The sequence below is a fragment of the Meles meles genome, chromosome 13, assembly GCF_922984935.1.
Source record: "Meles meles chromosome 13, mMelMel3.1 paternal haplotype, whole genome shotgun sequence".
In the NCBI taxonomy this organism is placed as follows: domain Eukaryota; kingdom Metazoa; phylum Chordata; class Mammalia; order Carnivora; family Mustelidae; genus Meles; species Meles meles.
The window spans coordinates 11,859,550-11,881,559 of record NC_060078.1 but is presented as its reverse complement, the minus strand read 5'-3'; the positions used below and the strand labels follow the sequence as shown (position 1 = coordinate 11,881,559).

The following is a 22,010-nucleotide window of genomic DNA, read 5'->3' as shown; positions in this document are numbered from 1 at the left end:
GAGAGGATATGTCTCCCTAATGAATGCATAATACTCTACTGTATCCATTATATATTATTTATGTACTGTAATACTGTGTATTTTTTAACATCGAGTATATAAAGTTTGTACAATGTACATAATATATATATTGTAAGGCATGTATTATATACATTTCTATACATTATATAATGTATATTATATCATGCATTATGTCAGGGAGATGCGGTATATGTAAGGAGTCACTGGGTATGAGGAGAGATGTCACTGATGTGTATGTGTATATTGCATTATTGGGCAGATATCAGGATTCTGGAAAACGCCATCCACCATCTGTGCCATCCACCTCTCTCTACACCCCCAGAGTCTCACATGTCTTCCATTCCTGAGCCACGGTGGACTTATGATGACATTTCATAGCCAGTGTTATTCAGGGGGCCCCTGGGGAGCTCAGTTGGTTAAGTGTCTGGCTCTCGATTTTGGCTCAGATCGTGATCTCAGGGTCCTGGGCTCGAGCCCAGCATCAGGCTCCATCTGTCCTTAGCACTGAGTCTGTTTGAGATTCTCTCTGCTCCTCTCTCTCTCTAAAATCAATCAATCAATCTTAAAAAAATAACCATTTTTATTCAGAGCATCTTCCAGAATAACGGCAAAAAATTTTAAGCTATTTCCTGACTTGTTGAAGTAATTATGCTTAATTATAAGAGGCCACGTTTTAATTATCGGTGGGAAACTGCCAGAGCAACAAAGAGGAAATAAATCCAAAATTCCGCCAGAGCTTGTTTCAGGGGGAACACGTCATCACTGACTTTATCATTTTACAATTACCTTCGTTCTCATAATTCTTTGTTCTCCTACATAGCTTCCAGAAGTCTGTAACTGGTATTGCTTTTTTCTAAGGAGGCAAAAGCTTTCCCTGGTCTTATGAAAAGTTAATGGGTGCTATTTAGTTGAGGAAAATTTTTAAATTTCGTCTTTTAAAAAAGTTGTCTGCACCCTTCGATTTAATTTTTCGTAGCAATTATACATTATTATTTAACTAAAGTTCAATGCCTTTTAAAGGAGCTGTTTTTAAATTTTGTGAGTTTAAATCTGATTTAAAGAAAATACAGATGGGATTTCCCAAAGGTCCCTAGCTGTGGCCGTGCTCAGCCTGGAAGACTTCCTACTGTGGTTTGATCCCGGGGAGCCCTGTGGGTTGGGAGGAGCTAGACAGGTGCATGCTTTGCTCCTCACTACACCTGCCCTCCTGTTTCTAGCACCTTCAGTGGGCGTGAATCGTGGACCAGGCTGGCTTCTCCGTCCCTCTTTCAGTAGCCTGGGGTTATCACCACAGCTCCTAGGATACCAAGCAAGTCAGGAGGTTGAGCAAGATGCCCTGTGGCCGTATTCCCCAGGGGAGTGTAAGGGCACCAGAGAAAAATGCTTTCTAAATTTAAAGAAAAAAATAATCCTTATTAAAAGAATTTGAGTTCCAGTGGATTTGGTGTTTTGTTTTTTAAACCTTTGCTACACCTTCGTCTCAGTGGGATCATAGTAACCGACCGAGAGGTTCAACTCAGCCTCCTACAAGAGGTATCTGTTTAGGGACACGTCAGGAATTACTCATTTCAATTGTTTGATTTGATGAATCTCTGGGTAATTTGGAAACAGGAGGCCAGTGAGGGCTCATTATTAACCCCTCCTGGCTCGGAGTGAACTTGGCCGGTTCTGTTTTCCTTGTTGGGTGCTCAGAAAGCAACTGTAGTGCGGGTCCCTTATGAGAGAGTAACATTTCAGACGCGAGTGGCTTGGGACAACAATCAGCTGTGCACCTTTTAGTAAAAGCAGCAAGAAAACTAGAACCAGTAATCACCATTATGGCTACATTTAGCTCATCCAAGGACCGTGTGCTTCTGTTCATCCTGTGGCTAGACCCAAAGCTTTTAACGCCGGAAATGTGCATTTCAACCACAAAGGAGAGATGTAGAGAGAGACATAAAGCCTGTGGGTTCGTGGTGCCGTCTTCTGATAGGTTGACTCAGGTTCTTTCTCCAGTCTTTCGTCCTTGAGAGGCTGGCCTATGAACTGTTCCCCAAGATAAGTTTACTTTATTAGAAGAAAATAGACATGTTGGGTGGAACAAAATTAGAAAAGAGAGGCCTGAAATCAGCGCTTTTTTGTAAAAATGGGTCAGAGAAATGGCTCACTGAATCAAACGAGTACAAAACAAAAAAGATGATCACTTAGAATCATGAGTGGGGGTGGAACTTTATTTTTCTGATTAATGAAAAATCCATGAGATTAAAATACAGGTTTATAGACATATAGATGGGTATCACGTTCTTATGGCATAATGGTCATTTTTCTGTTGCCATGTATAAGGTTACTGAAAAATTTAGATAATAACTGGGGGAGGCGTCTCAAACTGGTCTCCCAAAACCAATGGCCTCCAGCCCCAACTTACAATTCAGTAAATTTGGGTGGAGCCGGGGAGCCGAGCCTTCATTGTAACCACCTTTACAGAGGATTCTGATATGCAGTGGTCAGTAAACGACACTTGGAGAGAAGAGAAACCCAAAGAGCTAGATCTGATTTCATATTCAGATTTGTGTTTCTAGTTTTAAGTAGTAACAGATACAGGAAGGCCGTCTTGGAGTTTTTCTAATGGCACTATATCCTGTGTTTTGTTTTCTTACTAATTTTGGACGATGGAATCAGAAGACCACAGGATTGATGGGCGGGTCTCGAAGGAGCATCACACATCCTGAAGGGCAGGTGTTGGGATGGAGCAGAGAGGGTTTGATCAAAGAGGGAAGTAGAGGGGAAACAGACACCAGGGGGGCAGCGGAATACAAAGTCTCTTTGTGCCCAAGAAAAGGGGTCAGCACATCTCTGGCCCTGGAGGGCCTCCAAGGAAAGGTGTTTAGACGTCTCCTGGCAGGCACGAGGTTACCAGTGTGCTTTGTTGACCCGGGGGCTAACCTGATGCAGACAAGTGTGGCACGCGCCATCCCGAAACATGGCGTCCGGTCCAGAAACAGGATTAAGAGAGAGATGGGCCAAGGCAACTGGTTTGTCACCGTAAAGGCAGAAGGGAGTAAGGGGCGGGGCGGGGGGGGGGCGCTTAGGGCCTTGAACTTGGCAGAACTGACACTAAAGGGTTTATGCAGCAGGTTTCTCTGGGTTTCTGAGGTCTGTAGCCAGTTCCCTCTTCTTTCCAGCAGCTCCATGTCTAACACTGAGTTCCCCCGGCTCGGCCATCAGGCCCGACCAGCTCCTCTGGATTTAGAAGGCCCTTGAGTAACTGCTACAGTTATCCACTACCTTACAAATACTGTGCACGAAGAACACAATTAAGCTCTGTTTGGACCGGAGGAACAGATTCAGAGAGTAATTTACCCAAATTTGCGCATGTGGAACCTGGCAGGGCGAGGGTTAAAATCTGGAGCTAGCTACTCGAAATCGATAGGCATCAAGACAGTATAATTCGTCAGGTTATGAAGGGTACCTCCCAGGAAGAAACTGTACAGGAATGAATGAATGGAACGTGAAAGGCCTTCGTGATCCCATCCTCGAGGGAACAGCGGGAGAAATCCGGTGTGTGTGCTGTTCAGACTTTTTTCTTGCAAATTCCATTTCACATCAACTACATGAGTGTGAGTGTTACAAGGACGGAGTCGCGCTTTATATGCTACTGTACTGCAGCTGTCTTTTTCCCGCTTAATAATGCTAGATCTTGGACATCTTCCTGGTGTGGTGCGTGTGGATGTAAGCCCTTTCTAATGGCTTCACCAACTAGAGAGAGTCTTTATTTTAAGTAACACCCTTTTGGTGGCTATTTTTACTTCCTAAATTTTCATATTTTTAAACAATGCTGAGATGAGAGAGAGAGGGTTTTGTGTGTGTGTGTGTGTGTGTGTGTGTGTGTTATATTATTTGGCCTAAGGGGAAATCTTAGATACAGAATTGTTTGGTTAACAAGAATGCATATTATTTAAAAAATGCCAATTTTTCTTCCACTCCTCATTACCATTTAGTATGATCAATCATGTAAACTTTCTTCAATCCAATAAATGAAGATACCTTGTTCAGATTTGTGGCTTCTTAATTAATCGTGAAATGAAGCATTTTTCACATGACTCAGTCCTTTATATTCCTCTTGTGATTTGTTTATCCCATTTGCTTATTTTTCTTGAACTCCGTCTCTGTCTTATTTTTCTGCAAATGCTCCCTACGCTTTAGAAGCAATTGATGTTATAACTGTTGCAAGGGATGGAGACTCATCCTTTGGTTGTTTTTTTCCTTTCTGAGGGATTTTTAAGATACGAATTGAGCATTAAAAACAACGCTTTAAAATAATGTCAGACTTTATTTTTATCTTTTTTTACGATTTTATTTATTTGTCAGAAAGAGAGAGAGAGCACACAAAGCGGGGGAAGTGGGAGAGGGAGAAGCAAGCAGGCTTCCTGCTGAGCAGGGAGTGGGATTTGGGGCTCGATCCCAGGACCCTGGGATCATGACCTGAGCCGAAGGCAGAGGCTTAACTGACTTCACCACCCAGGCGTCCCAATAATGTCAGACTTTGAAAATAAATAAATAACGTTATGTCAGACTTCCAAGAAATTGCAAAAATAGTACATGGATTTTCTGTATATCCTTCTCCCTCTTCCCCCAGATATTCACAGCTTCCATAATCACAGTGGTTATCAAAATCAGGAAAGTAATACTGTCCCATGGCTGCTGTCTAATGCACAGCTCTTACTCACATGTCCCCCTGAGGCCTTATGGTCCAGGATCGTGCCTGGCATCTTGTGGTCTTGTCTCTGTGTTCTCTTTTAATTTGAAACCGTTCCTCAGTGTTTCTGTCTTTCATCATCTTGACACTTCCTAAGAGCAGTAGCCAGTTGTTGTTTTTTTTTCCAAAGACTTATTTATTTGACAGCGAGAGGGAACACAAGGAGAGGGAGAGAGAGAAGCAGGCTTCCTGCTGAGCAGGGAGCCGGATATGGGGCTCAATCCCAGGACCCTGGATCATGACCTGAGCTGAAGGCAGATGCTTAATGACTGAGCCATCCAGGCGCCCCGAGCAATAGCCAGTTGTTTTATGGAAACTCCCTCCCTTTGGGTGGGTCTGACGTTTCTTCATAAGTGTGCATGCCTGCGTACGCGCGTGCGTGTGTGTGTGCGTGTGTGTGTGTGTGCAGTGGCAGACTGTCTGTGGACTTCAGGGAGGCAGCAGACCCAGGGGGTCTCTTTCCAAGTCTCGCCAGGTGTTGTGCAATTGATTGGATGTCGGTGCCATTCATTGAGGTGAGGGAGAAGTTTCCTCTGTGCAAGTCAGAAGCATCCGCCATCTGCCATTCCTGTCAGTGTCAGCATGGACGGTATCTTGGCCTGCTTGTGCTCCCGTACCTCAGCGTGTTCACTTAGCTTCCAAGGTCTATGTCTTCTCCTCAGAATCTCCCTCAATAACTATTTATCCTTCTCCGATCATTTCGCTGCTCATACCAGATTTGGGGTTCCTCATCCGTGCTTGCCTCCCATCCTGTGGGGTGCCAGTTCCTCTCCTCTATGACTTTATCCGTTGCTGCTAGACTTTTGTTTCTTTCAGCTTATTGAGGTGTAACTGGCAGAGACTACTTTATTTTATTTTATTTATTTATTTATTTTTAAGATTTTATTTATTTATTTGACAGAAAGAGATCACAAGTAGGCAGAGAAGCAGGCGGGGGGCAGGAAGCAGACTCCCTGCTGAGCAGAGAGCCCAATGCAGGGCTCGATCCCAGGACCCTGAGATCATGACCTGAGCCGAAGGCAGAGGCTTAACCCACTGAGCCACCCAGGCGCCCCGAGACTACTTTAATTTAATACATAGGTACTAAGTGCCTAGTTTGGACAGATCACCTTATGGGGCAGAGTTGTGAGTTAAATAAGAAGCTACGTGTGATCGAGGAGATTCAGGGCCATTTCACCTAGTGGTAAAAGAAAACTGTAGCCTTGTCTTACTCTTTACAAAAACTAATTCCACACAGATCAAAGGTATTTATGCAGAAATATCCAACCATAAAATTACTGAAGGAAATGATTGGTGGACACATTTTTTGGAGTTTTTTGGGCATTCGTGAATTTGGTGGCTCAGTCAGTTGAGTGTCTGCCTTCAGCTCGGGTCACAATTTCAGGGTCCTAGGATCGAGTCCCTCATTAGAATCCCTGCTCAGTGGGGGAGTCCTCTTCCCCCTCTCCCTCTGCCTCCTCTCCACTGCTCATGCTCTGTCTCTGTCAAAAAAAACAAATAAAATCTTTTTTAAAAATGATGAAAAATCCAGATACAATAAAGAAGAGATGGAAATATTCAACAGGCTGAAATTTAAGCGTTTTGTACAAAAACTAAACAACGTTCAACCAAAAATGCCACCTGAACTAAGAAATGTTGAAGGGAGGATGGAAATAGAAAATTCACTATTTTCAGATGCCATAGTAATCTTTGTTCAGGTAAGAATCATCTTGGATGCTACAATTAGTGCACCAAGGTGTATTTGCAGGTTCTCTAAGTAATTCCCTACAAGATGCTTTGTAATTACAAAGGAAAAAATAGTACCTTTACAGGGAAGAAGGCAGGCAGGCATGATTCAAACAAGAGATCAAAGTTGACATCAATAATAATGGGGCAGAACACTGCCTTCCCCCTGCACTGGGGAAGACACACTGTTGTGTCTGAGGTATCTTTTGGCCAAAAAAAAAAAAAAAAAAGCACAACTGTCTCTTTTTCCTGTATTTTGTCTTTGTAGCAGTTCCCACACGTCTCTGCCTCACCCTGCCCCTAGCAGAATGTTCATGTCGTAAGATCGGATATGAGCAGTCTCTTCGGTCACCGTTGTAACTCTAACTCCTAGCACAGACTATCGGCAAATAAATAATGTTGTACAAATAAATGAAGGGCTGGATTTACTTGGGGCCAGCACTATTTGTAGGAAAGATGTGAGAAAGCACAGCTGGGTGTCCTGGCAGAAGGGGCTGGAAGACATTTGAAGACAGTGCGAACGCCCGAAGGCAGTGTCAGTTCGAGTCATGAAAAAACATGTCTCATGAGATAAAGATACGTTAACAGAAAAGACGGAAAATTAATAGTTGAGAGTAGAGTGAGGACAGGTGTGGGGAGACACCTCCACATCACAGAGGAGGCGCTCGGTCTGTAGTAGGAAATAGGCAGCTGATGAAGGCCAGGCTTTTAGGGGGGGTGTTTGTAGCCGTCTTACAGCAGTTTAATCTGATGTAGTGAACCTCAGGTTTCCTTGTGCATCTGCTGGGCTGCTTGATAAAAATAGAGAATTGTGGGGCACTCTACTCAGAAAATCTGACTCAGTGGCATCTGGAAATCTGTTTTCTTGTGACAGGCGCTCTCCTTCTCTACCAAGGAATTACGGTGCAGGTGGCCCAGGAACCACACTCAGGGGATGTCAGCGACAGGGCAGGAAACTAGGAAATGAGGGAGTGGTGAGCCCACAGGCCCAGCAGCCAGCTGGGTGCTTGCTAACCACATCGGCAGCATGAGGGGCTCCTTAAACATTTTAAAACGGACCACCAGGCATGGCTATGGAAGGACACAGCCAATTTTGCTTTGGTCCACTGCACCAAAGAGATTGTCTAGAACAAAACCGAAAATGTGATTGCTGCTATCCACACTTAAAATTCCTGTGGTCAGGGAACGTCGGAGAAAGGCTTGTCAAGAAGTATTTGAGGACAGCTTTTGCTTTTGAGTAGAAGTGTTGGGCTCGATTCATCTTGGTCACGGACTGTCCTTAGGACACTTAGGAAAATTAAATAAAATGGATTCGTAATGCCCAAGGACTGACCTTGTAGCTCTGAGCTTCAGGCAACTGGCAGGCAAGAAAATGAGGTTATTTTAAAAATAAATTCTGACTCATTGTGCTTCATCGAATTAGATAACTCCTGGATAGTATTTTGTTGCAGGCTTATTGCAGAAAAAAAAAAAAAAAAAAAGGAAGTGTTTTAAAGGATTCATTAAAGCTTAGTGATGGCTTATTTTTATTTTTTTATTTATTTATTTATTTATTTATTTATTTTTGGAGGGCTTATTTTTAGAAGGGATAATTTCCAGGGAATGTTAGTACCTCAACCGTGGAATAACAAAATTAACATGCTCATATGGATTTAAGATGACAAAATAATTGTGTACAAATGTGGATTTCTCCCCAACACCCCAGATTCATTTTCTATGTGTTTTATGATGCATATTAATTGGATCATCTCATTAAGAGAAAAAAAAACAGAATGTGAAATTAGCACATTTATGAGCACGTGAAATGCCTTTTGAATACCACAATTTAGAACTTACATTAAAAACCAGCACATATTCTGAATTGAACTGTGTCTTGGTAGAATGATTATGTGTCTGAATGTCTCAACTCCATATTCCAGGTGGTCAGTCCACAGACTAAAAAATAAGTGAAGGGAATGAATGCCCTTTTCTTTCTTTGGCAGAGAGAAGATTATGAATCAGATATTTGTAATGCCGAAGTAAAATTTCATATCTCTCTTTTCTCTGCTTAAATATGCTTGCAGAAAAATCATAAACAGTAGAAAACAAGAAACAATCCTCAGGAAGCTAGAAATGAAGTGGTATCTTAATTCTAAAGATGGTGAAAGTAGTGAAATAATAAACATAAGAACAGAAATTAATCAAATGAGGTTGCAAAGATAAACCAACCCAGAAGCTGATTCTTTGGAAATCATCGATGAAGTAGTGAAATTTCTGACAATGTTAACCCAGAAACAAAGAGGGAAAACTCACAAATAATTTATATTAGGAAAGAAAAAAATTTATATTAGGAAATAAAAGGGAGCTATAAGTACCAACCAATTAATTAAGTAATTAATTGTTTTGAGACGGTTTTATTTATTTACTTATTTGAGAAAGCAGGGAGGAGGGCGAGGGGCAGAGTGGGGAGGGGCAGAGAGTGGGGAAGGGCAAAGGGAGAGGGAAAGAATCTAAAACAGACTCCGAGCTGAGCATGGAGCACAACATGGGGTTCGAACTCACAACCCTGAGATCAGGACCTGAGCTGAAACCAGAAGTCCGACACCTAACCGACTGAGACACCCAGGCACCCCAGGACCCATAAATAATTTAAAACACCCGAAGAGAACACTATCTGCATTTGACAAACAGATAAAACGGGGGAAAAAAATAGAAAACTTGAGCTACTAAAACGGACTCCAGGAGAAAGCAGAAAACCTGAATATTCCAGGAACCATTAAAACAATCCAGTCAGTCGTTAGACGTTTCTCCCCAGTTCCCCCAACTCTCCATACCACCAGCCATCTCCATCTATACGCGTGGCTGAGATGATTTCAAAGGCACGAGTTTTCATTTCTGCAGTAAATCCTACCACCCTTAGCCAAGCCCCAAGGATTTGACCTTGCCCTGATTTTCACCATTGACCATCGCACGCTGCTTGACCTTGAACTCGGGGATCTGTGCACCTAGTCCTTAGTCCCTGCCCCACCACGTGCTCAGTTGCTTACCTATTCTGGGCTCTTGTTGCCCCATCTGAAATATGTAGGTAACAGTGTGGCCATTCGTCAGCACCAAGAATCGTGCTGTTTGATGGTCATCGAGAGCTTTTTCCTTTCTTACTGTTCTCAACCCCACTTTGCAGCTGCAGAAGCTGCTATCCTACATTTAGTGGTTGGAGTCAGAATATGAACCCAGGTGGTCTGACCCTGGAGTTTGCATGTCTGATCCCTAGGCTCAAATACCCTCTATCTCTTTAGGCTTTGGTGAGGGTTAGTGCTTTCTTCCAGTTACCCAGGGAAGGAAAGCTTCCTGTTCATAGTCCTCATTATGATAATGATAGCTTTTTTGCTGTATTAAAGGTGATGTATAGTGCGACATTAATCCCTCACCTGCCCAGAACTTACCTTACTCTTATATAGAAGACATTGGAAGGGAGAAAAAAAAAAGATCCGTGTCCTTGAGACCCATGTCCAGTCTCCACTTTAATTTTACAAATAAGCGTAAATTATTCCATCAGTGATCTAAAACTAAAGGGACAGAAAGACTGAAGTCAGACAGAAGTTTGGTAAAGCAGTTCTTTTTTAGATGATTTTCTAGATAAGAGCAAATGAGAAACGGAGGAAAGCATTGCTATGGGCAGGTACATTGAAATAAGGTTGACTCATCAAGAAAGAGTGAAGCAGTAATTATATTTTAATCAAAGAAGACTGCAGTATCTTGGATATTCGAAAGTGGTTAAATCTTACAAAATTGTGTAATTATTATTTTAGTGATGCGGAATCACTACTTTTGCCATTGGAATTACAAAGCAGAAGAGTTCATTATGTTGCCAGCGAAACCCCTTATCACTTAGGCAATAGCTTACAGAATCCTGGGAGTGTCCCAAACAATGGCACTTACATCCTCCGAGGTGACAGTTCAGAGGAGGATAGTTGTAGGGTAAAACTCAGCAGCTCAACAGCTGACATTCTGTAATAGAACTTCCGTTTATTACGTTATGTTTTACCTTAACGTATGTATTTCTCATATATTTAAGCTCAGCTGAGTTCTTCTAGAAGGGTGTTCTTTTCCCGCATTTAATAGAGGAAGATAAAGTACACAGAAAAGGTTATGTAAGATGTCATAGGAGCTCCTGGTGGCTCAGTCAGTTAAGCGGCTTCCTTTGGTTCAGGTCATGAGCCAAGAGTCCTGGAATCGAGTCTCGTTTCGGGCTTCCTGCTTAGCGGGGAGTCTGCTTCTCCCTCTCCCTCTGCCTCTCCCCACCTGCTTGTGCTGTCCCTTGAATAAATACAATCTTAAAAAAAAAAAAAAGATGTCATAGCTATCCCAACTCATAAATGGTGGAAACTGGGTTCTCCTACTGGTGTATATGGCCCCCAAAGGTCCCCGCCCCTTCCCTCTGGTGTCAGGATCAAAATCCTATTATGCTATGAGAAATACTTTATGACCAAAGTGAGACTTGATAGCTTTCAATGTAGCCTAGACTTATCTTGAAGTAATGTAAAACATGCATTGGAGCCGTAATTTATTTAATCACTTTTCCTGTAGCAACTGCATTCTTGCTGATTGATCTAATCTAAACCACACTGTTGTGGTGTGTTTAATCTGCACTATCCCTCTAGGGGTAAGAGAGGAGCACCCGACATCTGGTAGGTACTCCCATAGGGAACTTAACAAAAATAGGGGGGAAATGCAATAAAGCTATTTCTAATATTCTTATCAGATTTCGTATTTATCTTCTCCATGTTTTAAAACAAGTAAGGTGTCGTCTTATTTGTAAAGACATGTACCAGCCTTTTGTAAAGGCAATGTATCAGCGTATCTCTGATTTGCAGATATTTACCAATGAGGATAAGAGAAAGTAATCTTTGGTTTTAGTGCCTGAATTTTTAAATCTTTTAGCACGTGTGGATCTAGGTCATTTCCTTTCTAAAGCAGGTCCCAACCTACAGGAGAGTGACTTGGGAGACTCCTCTCTCTCTGCCTTTGTCCTTTGAGGCGTGAGAATGACCCTGTACCCCCTTTTATCGAAATCAGATGCTGACGCGGCAGCTCACAGCCTCGCTTAGGAGCACTTCCTTTATTTCTCTCCTCCACAGTAAATTGCACCGTGTCATTCCTGAAAACCATGAACTCTAACCCGGCGGGACCAGAAAGGCTGCTGGTTGGCCAATTAGAAGTGAGAGCCTGGGAGGCTGCGGGAGGTGCTCCCAGCCTCTCTCCTCCGGCCAGCAGGGCGCTCCTGCTTTTCCGGTTCGCAGCGGCATTCTGGTCCGAGGGAGCGCCCTAGCAAAGGGCACGCCTGGGAGCTCCCCTCGCTGCCTCTTCCGCGGTGTGGCTCCCGGAGGAGGCTGCTCACTGTCCGGCAGACACCCCTGTATCCGGGAAAATATGGTTGTGTGCATGGAAGTGGATCAGACTTCTGAGCTTAGCCACCAAAAAAAAGTATACAAAAAAAAGGAAAGAAAGAAGGAAAAGGAAAGTTAAAGGCATTCAAGTAAAAGGTCATGAGATACACACTGTGCTAGGCAAGATATTTTCTCCTTCATTCTTGGCGTTATCTGCGGCTGGTTTTTATTTTCAGTTAGTTATTTATTTATTTATTTATTTATTTGAGAGAGCGAAAGAGCATAAGTTGGGTAAAGAGCAGAGAGGGAAGCCGGCTCTCCACGGAGCAGGGAGCCCGATGTGGGACTTGATCCTGGGACCCTGAGATCACGTCCGGAGCCAAAGAGAGATGCTTCACCGGCTGAGTCCCCCAGGTGCCCCCGCAGCTGGCTTTTAATGCAAAGGCAGCATCCTAGCGCTGCTTTCACACCGCCTTGCAGGGGCGGGGGAAGGGGGAGTTGAGATTGGGAGACGTCCCATTGGGACCCCAAATTCAAAAGGAATTCTGCTACTGGGCTGTAAATCTGTGGGCACAGAGGGAGAAAAAACTCTCACAAACTCAGAGCCGTGAGGCGTCAGGTAGGAAAGGGTCCTGCCCCCTCCCAGGCCACTCCTGAGTGAGACCCCGCTTTCTGTCCTATCCGCCCTGGGCGTGGTTGGGAATTGTTCCCTTGGTTGCAGGAGGTCCCCCTTAGCTGGGCAGCAGGGACAGGAGTTGGCCTCCGCGTGTTCAGTGAATATATATGGTTTTGACTCGTTCCCCAATCCCTTGCATGCCTGGATTCACAGAAGTCAGATACTCCCCTCCACCTCTTTAAAAAGTCATGGGAAGAGGGAAATAAATGGTGTGTCTTTGAAGGCTACAGTGAGGAAAAGGGCCTGGAGGTCCAGGCAAGAAGACAGGGGGCTCTAAAACAGAAAGAACTCTCAAGGGGCCTGCTTCATGTTAAATGTATCTGTGGCCGGTGGTTCAGATTTGTGAAGTCACAGAAATGTGCCCCCGCCCCGGGGTGGAGGGAGGCTAGGGAGCACGTTGGGATTGAGGTGGGCTTTCCTGGAGAATGTTTGCAACAGGTTGTAGGCCCCTCCGAAGTGATGAGCCCAGATGTGTGTGAGGGAGGTGCGCCTGGGAGGGCCCAGGAAGGACGAGTGGCAAGAGGACGACGCAGCCAGGACGCCCAGCCAGGCCGGCCACAAAGGCTGCCTTTGCTGTGTGCGCCTGGAGCCCCACTTCCAAAGGGAACTTAGGTGTCACTGGTGCATGATGCTGAGTACTTCCCATCTGCCTTTGGCATTCTCTGCTGTTTGTTTCTGATCCTCCAAATTCCAGTGTTTATCTTATCTTTAGCACCTAAAGTCATTATTGGCCTGCTTCCCACAGTCCTTGCTGACAAGCAGGGAGCACAAGAATGTGGTGTGGCCAGCATCAGGCTGGCGGGCCACTCCAGCCAGCTACCTTGCTCTTTCTCAAGCACGTGATGCTTCTACCTCAGGGCCTTTGCACCGTCTCTCTCCTCTCCTTCATCTCCTACAAGCCCTTGCTTCATTTTTGGCTCCAGATAAGACCTACCTTGAAAATTCCATTTCATACTGTCATCTGCTGCCCAGCCTACCCCCTCCACAGTGCTCCTCGTTCCCGTTGCTCTTTTACTTTTTTCAAAAGCACGTATTACCTTCTAACATATTATACAATATATTTAAAAGGTTTATTGTTTATCTGTCTCTTGTGATGAGAATGTAAACTCCACAAGGGGCAGGAATCTTTGCCAGTTTTGTTCATGTCCCGCATGCCTGGAACAATGCCTGGTATATCCTAGATGTTCAGTTGATGTTTGTTGAATGAGTATGTGACTGAATTAACGAACAGGCCTATGTTAAGAGAATTAAATGACCTACCTATAAATTCTTGAAGGCTGGTGCATTTGGGGGACATTTTTTTTTATGAAGATTTTATTTATTTATTTGACAGAGAGAGACACAGTGAGAGAGTAAACACAAGCAGGGGGAGTCAGAGAGAGAGAAACAGGCTTCCCACTGAGCAGGGAGCCCGATGTAGGTCTCCATCCCAGGACCCCAGGATCATGACCTGAACCAAAGGCAGCCGCTGAATGATTGAGCCACCCAGGTGCTTGGGGGACACATTTTAGCACAGACTTAGGTCCAAACATTTACCAAATTTTTGTTATATGCCTGGGAATGTGATGGAGAGTATACTCTAGACTTTAAGGAAACTGCTTCCTCATTCACACAACAAATATGTACGTGTAGCAGGCACTGTTCTAAACTCAGGAGAGAAGGTAAAAACAAACGTCCCAAGTACTGAGCCCAGTGGTGCCAGATCCTCTGCTTTGTTTTGTTTTGTTTTTAAGGAGAAGCTAAAACCTGAATTTTTATATGAGATCTCCCAACTTCTAAATATTGATAACTAACTTAGAATTTTTAAGGTTTTCTGTAACAACCAAATTAAATACTTATAACAATCAAATGTTGCCTTTGGGGCTGTAGCTTAATATCTGCAGAAGTCTGAAACTTCCGGCTGGGTGTGCAGGCTCTCCCCGGCTGGGCAGGATTTGGGTGAGTTGTGAGGTCACAGGAGGGAGGAGGGGGTTTCTGCCACTGCCTGCACCCGGGGCAAAGGCGTGGAGGCAGCCGAGCTGGCTGTTGGGGATGTGATGGAGGACGTGATTCCCCTGACGGAGGAGACCTGTTTCCTTACCGGTGTCGGCCACGGTCTCCCTCGGGCTATGCTGCATCACCCTTTCTAGGTTAAACTATTGCATTTGCCGGGATGCAAGTCCAGCTGCCTAAACAAGACACAGTGTTGCACAAGACAGACGTTTGTCTCTGTCCTGGTCTGAGGATGAGCAACCTGGAGGGCTTCCTCTCTCTTCTTGCTTTGCATGCCATGGGCTCCTGTCCTCGTGCACCTGCATGGCCGTGTTCCAGTGGACAGGAAGGGCCCCAGTGGGCGGGGGAGGCCGGGTTCCTTTCTCTAGGGGCAGGATCCAGACTTGGATCACAGTACTTCCGTTCACACCCCGCTGGCAGGGCCTGGGGACACAGCCACATCTAAGCCCAAGGCAGGCTGGAAAAATGTAGGCTTTTACAGGGGTTGCTATATATCAGCTAACAATTGCATTTTTCTTTGAGCAAAAGAGTGGATATCGCAAATGCAGGCAGTGTGTGGCATTTGCTTTTCTGGGTCTCAGGGTCTGTGAGGTCAGGCACCTCCCATGGTGCCCTCAGTTTTCTTTTTCTTTTTTTAAAAGAAAGAAAGATTTATATATTTATTTTAGAGAGGAGAAGGGCCAAGGGAGAGGGGGAGAGAGTCACAAGCAGACTCAGAGCTGAGCACAGAGCCTGATTCAGGGCTCGATTCCACGACCCTGTGATCACGACCAGAACCTAAGTCAACAGTCGGACACTTAGCCGACTGAGCCTTCCAGGAGCCCCTGCCCTCAGTTTTTAAAATTATTTTAGTGGGACCCCAGGAGCACCAACGGAAGGTGACACTCAACGTGTACTTTTCCCCTTGTAGATGCTTCTGGATCACACTATTTGTGTTTAGATTGAAGTCACGTGGTGAGGTTTTGTTTTGTTTTGTTTGCGTAGTTGGTCTAGAGCAGTGTTTTTCAAAAGTCTTGGACTTGGGACCCCTTTGCACTCTTAAAAATTACAAAGGATACTCACAAGCTTTGCCTGTGTGGGCTCTATGGATTTATATTTATTGTATTCAAAACTGAAACAGACATTGACAGGGATATGCAAATAAGCATTCTGTTAGCCGTCCCCCCTCTGGACGTCTCCGCTGCAGAACTGTGACACATAGATGGTAAAGGAGCAAATAATGTCTGAGGGATATTATGAAAATAATGCTGACCTTGTACACCCCTCACTGGGGTCTCGGGGATCCTGCCGCACAGCTGGACAGCTGCTGGTCTAGAGGACATCACTGGCTATGTTGACTTGGGTAACAGATTGTGTTGGAACGAATAGAAGCTAGGACTAGAGGTTAGAAAACAAATTCAGACAAGACCACTCCCTCTGAGGAGTGCCTGGTCCAAGGAAATGAGTTGACCGACCCATCTATAAACTTCTTTCATCTTAGATTTGAGGGGAGTCGGTTTCTATCGGTGAATTACAGGTAAGTTGACGTGTGGGCATTAATAGTGATGGGTTTGCATCTATGGCAAGTTAATAAAAGCCCATGTTCAAGATATATTGAATTATGCATTTTGTCGATTCAGAAGCTCATTACAGAAAAGTTTGTTTGAGTCTTGTGCCTGCTGGTCATTGTTTTTGGGCACCCGGGCTTGGCCACCCGGAACCTTCTGTCACTGGGCCCATCCCACTGCCTCCCGTGGAAGTGTCAAGTGCTGGGCGTTTGCATTTTCCGGTGCCTGGCTGCGGGCATGTGACCTGGGCTCTGCCAGCCACACACCTCCATCCCATGCTTTGAACTAGAAACTGGTGACATCTAGCAAGACACGGCAGCTGGTGGCTGTGCTGGAAGCTGGGAGACCCCCCCCTCCCCTCACACCAGTGCTGCTGAGTGATTTGGGGGGATTACACAGCCTCCAATCCCCGTTTCCCTGGCCCTCCTGGAAATCTGGGATCTTCCCATTATCTTATGACTTCAAGAGTGGGTGCCTTCGCTTGCAGCAAGGGGCCCTGCTTGATGCATTCCCAAAGACAGCGTCTCTGCAAGTATTGTTCGGAAACCTCATGTGTCAGAGTTCCCCGGGCCGCGTCCTAACCATCAGTGCTGATTGGTGGGCTCACAACGGCTGGATTCAGAAGCCCTGTGGGTGAGTTCTAGGAATCTGCATTTTAAATAAACTCCAGGCTTGCATAACTTTTAGATACAGTAAAGTTTAAGAAGTGCTGTTGTAATGTTTTTAATTTTTTTAAATTCTCTGTGTACTGATCTGAGTAACCCCTAAAAAATAACTCCAGGCTTCTGCAAGACCCTAGTCAATGACTAACTGTTTGATTGTCCCCTTCCCTCCCTTCCCCCCACCCAGCCCCAAATTTCCCATAAGCCTTTTTATCCTGTCTCTTTAACTGTTTTAATGTCTTTCTTTCTTTTTAAAAAGATTTTATTTAGGGGCGCCTGGGTGGCTCAGTGGGTTAAAGCCTCTGCCTTCGGCTCAGGTCATGATCCCAGGGTCCTGGGATCGAGCCCCACATCGGGCTCTCTGCTCAGCAGGGAGCCTGCTTCCTCCTCTCTCTCTCTCTCTCTCTGCCTGCCTCTCTGCCTACTTGTGATCTCTGTCAAATAAATAAATAAAATCTTTAAAAAAAAAGAAACTACTAAAAAAATAAAAATAAAAATGAAGAGATTTTATTTATTTATTTGACAAAGAGAGATCACAAGTAGGCAGAGAGGCAGGCAGAGAGAGAGGGGGAAGCAGGCTCCCCTGAGCAGAGAGCCAAAAGTGGGGCTCCATCCCAGGACCCTGAGATCATGACCTGAGCCAAAGGCAGAGGCTTAACCCACTGAGCCACACAGGTGCCCCTCTTTCTCTTCCTTCCTTCCCTCCTTCCTTCCTTTCCTCTCTGTTTTCCTTCCTTCTTTTCTCTTCTCTTCTCTCTTCTCCTCTCCTCTTCTTTTCTTTCCCTGGTTTATTTCTTCTTACCAAGGACTGGTAATGCCCCCAAATAATGTTGCCTACATTCTGTGACACCAGAATACCAAAATTTATTAGGGTTTTAAGCTACACTGTGACTGTGGCTCCCCCCAGGTTGTTTCTTTCCTGGCCATTCCTGCAGGCTGCAAGCTTAAATCTTCCTGTCTAGGGTCACCTGGGTGGCTCAGTGGGTTGAGCCTCTGCTTTCGGCTCGGGTTGTGGTCTTGGGGTCCTGGAATCAAGCCCTGACTCGGGCTCTCTGCTTGGCGGGAGGCCTGCTTCCCCCTCTGCCTCTGTCTGCCTCTCAGCCTGCTTGTGGTTTCTGTCAGATAAATAAATAAAATCTTAAAAAAAAAAAAACCTCCCTGTCTACTCCAGGCATCACTAGAGAGGATGAAGGGGAAAGATTAGAACATGCCTCGTGACTTTCCGTGGAGGGTTTCTTGGGCATGGATTCAGGCCAGGAAAAAAGCCGGAAGGGTTGAATGATCTACGGGTGAGATTTCTAGAATCACAGAATGCTATGATCGGAATGAATGAACGTAGGTTAAGCGCCTCCTGTCATGAGTAAGGAACTGAAGAGAACTTGTGTCCAGCAACAGCAACACATAAATGATTTGTGGAGTAAAAAGCCAAAATAAATTTAGAAGTGGGAAGTGGTGACATGGAGCGTGAGCCCAAGTAGTGTCAGAGGGGAGAGAATGTTCGTGGAGGGACGATTTGAACCCGAGCACATTCCCGTACCTCCAAGCCTCAGTTTCTACAACTGCAAACTAAAGGCTCTTACCAAAGACTCTGGTAAGAGCGGACACTTCTGTAGTCTTGACAGTGCTAGGAACTATGCCAAGCACTTCCTCTGCTAAGTCATCTCATCCTTATCGCATCGGTATGACGTAGGTCGCATTATTTCCCCCAACAAGGCTTGTCCACAAAAGGCCATATAACATACGTAAAGTCTCAAAGCTGGCACACCTGTTTTCTTGTGCTGCTTTACAAGTCACCATAAGCGTCATGGCTTAAGACGCCATACACTTATTATTTCTGAGTTTTGTGGGTCTGGCGTCTGGGCACAGCATACCCCAGCTCCTCCGCTCAGGAGCTCACAAGGCAGCAAGGGAGGTGCTGCCCTGGCTTAGGGACTCATCTGAGGCTCTTCCAAACTGACGTGATTTCCGGCAGAATTCTTGTCCCTGCGGCTGTGGTTATTTATGGCGGCTGAGTCTTCTAGGCCTGCGGGAGACTGTCTCAGTCTTTGAAAGTTCTCGCCTGATTAGACCAGGCCCACCCAGGATTATCTTTCTTTGGATTGATTCAGTGCCCGCTGGTCAGATGTCTTAATCTATCTACAGATCTCTTCATCCTTGCTATGTGACATAATGTAAACGTGGGAGAAGTATTCCCTCACCTCTGCTATGTTCTATTGATTAGAAGTCGGTTACAGGTCTCCTCCACACTCAAAGGGAGCCTGGAGACCGAGGGGGCAGGAGTCCGAGAGCTGTCTTACAATTCGGCCCTCCACAGCTAGAAGAGCTTAGCCTAGGCCCAGACGGGCTCCACCCAGTGTAGGAGACCACCGCCCCAGCATCGAAGCTCTTCACCGCGAGACCAAAGTAAACCTACTTCACAGCCCTACGTGGAGTTCTGAGTAAGAAAACCCCCAGAAGACACACCGTGCAATAAGCCATCACGAAGTCTCATCCCACCCCCGTTTTCAAAGGTCTGCTTTCAAGGAAACCGAACCACCTGCCGTTTTGTATTTTTAGGAGGAGATTTCCAAGTCTCTCTAAAAACTCAGGTTATGTAAGTCATTCCGAAGTATTTATATTCTGAGCCAGAAATAACCCGGGGTTTGAGATTTGAGACTCGGATTTTCAATAAATAAATAAATAAATAAATAAAAAGAATAATAATAAATAATAACCATAGCTCTGCTTTTTGTCTTTGAAACAGATGAAGTGATTGAGAAGAGACAGTGAACCCCTTCATTCTGCGGACAGGACAAGATGGATCAGCCGTTTACTGTGAATTCTTTGGTAGGTAGTGCCAACCCATACCTTCCATGCGGCCCAAAAACCCGAAAAGAAGAACAGAAACATATCACATGGGAAATGAGTCACCCTCCCTTCACGAAGTTGAGCACTGTCGCTTCTTATCCATCTGTGCGGTCCCCTCCTTTGAGGAAGTGACTAATAAAGCCCTCTTCGCTAGAACTAAAAATAATTCTTTTTGTCCACAAAAGTGCGAAATTTTAATCTCTCTGGTTAGATTCCAAGAGGGCGGGGGAGGGGCACTTGAGAATCAACTTTGTAAGCAGGGACTTCAACCTCTTTGTGCCTCCGCTTCTTCAAGGAGAAGACCTGGAAGCTTCCCCAGTGTGGGAAAGACCGAGGGAGACATTCTACGTACGACAGGTCCATGTTGCTCTGGGATCCAGCACAAAGGTCCGCACGCTCGAAACTCTCATTCTCCCTTCTCTGGCCACATCTTAGGAGGGACGACAGGAGCCCTGGGATCGCAGGGACATATTGTGTGTCCCAGATCATTCTCTGGGTGAGAATGTAGGCACATTATGTAACCTCCATGGCCCCGTTTTTCTACTTTGCACATTACAACCATTGGGAACAATATTTTTAATGCTCACAGCCAATCATGGGGGCTTGATCGGGGAAGCTGTTATGATCGGTAGTCTTCTCCTGACGGCCGGCACCTGCCCGTGCAATGCTTTAGCCCCAGATCACAGAGAAATGGAGGGGGCACCCGGGTGGCTCAGTGGTTAAGCATCTGCCTTCTGCTCAGGTCATGATCCCAGGGTCCTGGGATCGAGCTCCACATCGGGCTCACTGCTCAGCGGGGAGTCTGCTTCTCTCTCTCCCACTCCCCCTGTTTGTGCTTGCTCTCTCTCTCTCTGTCAAATAAATAAATCTTAAAAAAACAAAGAAAGAAAGAAATGAAGGGCCTGGTTCTTGCTCTGAAATAGGTTATGACCCACGTCCTCTTTGCCAGGAACGTCCTTCACTAAGGTTCAGTTGCTTTGAGAGGACGAGGAGTGGAGAACTGTAGGAACTTCTTCGTTTTCCGACCCCATGCTGTCGGGGCACTGTGGGGGGATGACGGTGGCCCCCTTTCCCAGCCACAGAGGAAGGGATCATCCTTTTGGCGTGTCTTACGTGTTTTCCAGAACACCAGGTAGCCATGATCAATGTTAATAGACATGTCACTGTCAAACGAACACTAAGGCTTTTTCATTGGAGATTTTTGTATTTTGTAAGATATCACAAACCCGACTTTATAGGAGGCTCTTCCCCCATTTACTTCTGAGATCACTTTTGAATTTTGAATTTGGACCATTCAACAGAGGAAAAAAAATCTTATTTTTACTTCCAAGTAAAATCTAGTTACAATCACATTGCACCTGTTTCCTTCTCCCTCCTTTATTTGGTGCACGTATTGATTATTGTCTGTGCCGCAAGGAATATGCTACATCCTGGGGGAACATGGACACTGCACACAAATAATTATAATTCAGTGCAGACTGTGTAGTTAATAAAGAGTGGACCCATTACTTTTGCACGTGTAGGAACCTGGAAACCCTCTTTGGAAAATGTGCTAATCTCCATAGATTTTTTTTTTTTCCTGATCATTTTCTGATGCCATTGAAGCCTTTATCTGTGGTCGAATAGCAGCATTTCCCCTGAGTGCTGCCGGGAGGGACAGGCGTGCGTGGTGTGGCTGCCGTGTCCCAGGCTTCTCCCTTGGACGAGACGCCCACACTCAGTCCTGAGGCTGAGACGCCGCAAGCTTCCATTCCTGCTTCTGAGGAGGGGAAGCCTCCAGCAGCTTCTCAGAAATTAAAAAGTCTTTTCGAAAACCTTAGGAGCATGGGGCGCCTGGGTGGCTCAGTGGGTTAAAGCCTCTGCCTTCGGCTCAGGTCATAATCTCAGGGTCCTGGGATCGAGCCCCACATCGGGCTCTCTGCTCGGCAGGGAGCCTGCTTCCTCCTCTCTCTCTTCCTGCCTCTCTGACTACTTGTGATCCCTTTCTCTGTCAATTAAATTAATAAAATCTTAAAAAAAAAAAAAAAGACAGAAAACCATAGGAGCAGCCCAGCAGGGTCTGGCTAGAAGGAAGTGTGCCTTCTTGTAAGGTGAGGTCCCGGAGGCGGGGCTGGGTGTTGTGTGCAGTCACACCTCCCTGTTCTCACGATCTGGACCGAGTGAGAATTGATTGAAGACGCCGAGGTTGAAAATCCAGTGTCTGCTTTATTCTTTATCACTTGGCCCTGGAGACAGACTCCGGGAGACTTGCAAGTCTCCTTATCCCTTCCGCTCTAAATTGAACTTGCCACCTTGTCACGGGAGGGATCGCTGGAGACTTCCAGGCTAGGAAGCCCAGGCCCTGAGGACCCCAGCCTCCTGGGGGAGAAGGAAACAGGGAGGAGAACAGGTTTATGCCTCTGTGGTTGGTTGTAGATTTCACCTTTAGAAACAAGAATC

The 22,010-nt window shown here is 45.4% G+C and overlaps 1 protein-coding gene across 2 annotated transcripts in view; it reads left to right on the top strand.

Moving 5' to 3' along the window:
- STAMBPL1 (STAM binding protein like 1) overlaps window positions 1-22,010 on the top strand; it is a 47,830-nt gene that overhangs the window by 4,547 nt on the left and 21,273 nt on the right. Inside the window, exons 1-2 of one of the 2 annotated variants that reach the window (XM_046027759.1) lie at window positions 16,127-16,695; window positions 19,468-19,550. In XM_046027759.1, coding sequence (XP_045883715.1) covers window positions 19,521-19,550 — 30 coding nt within the window. In that variant the 5' untranslated portion in view covers window positions 16,127-16,695; window positions 19,468-19,520. Of the gene's footprint in view, window positions 1-16,126; window positions 16,696-19,467; window positions 19,551-22,010 lie in introns of those variants that run through there. The other variant, XM_046027758.1, reaches the window with a different exon arrangement.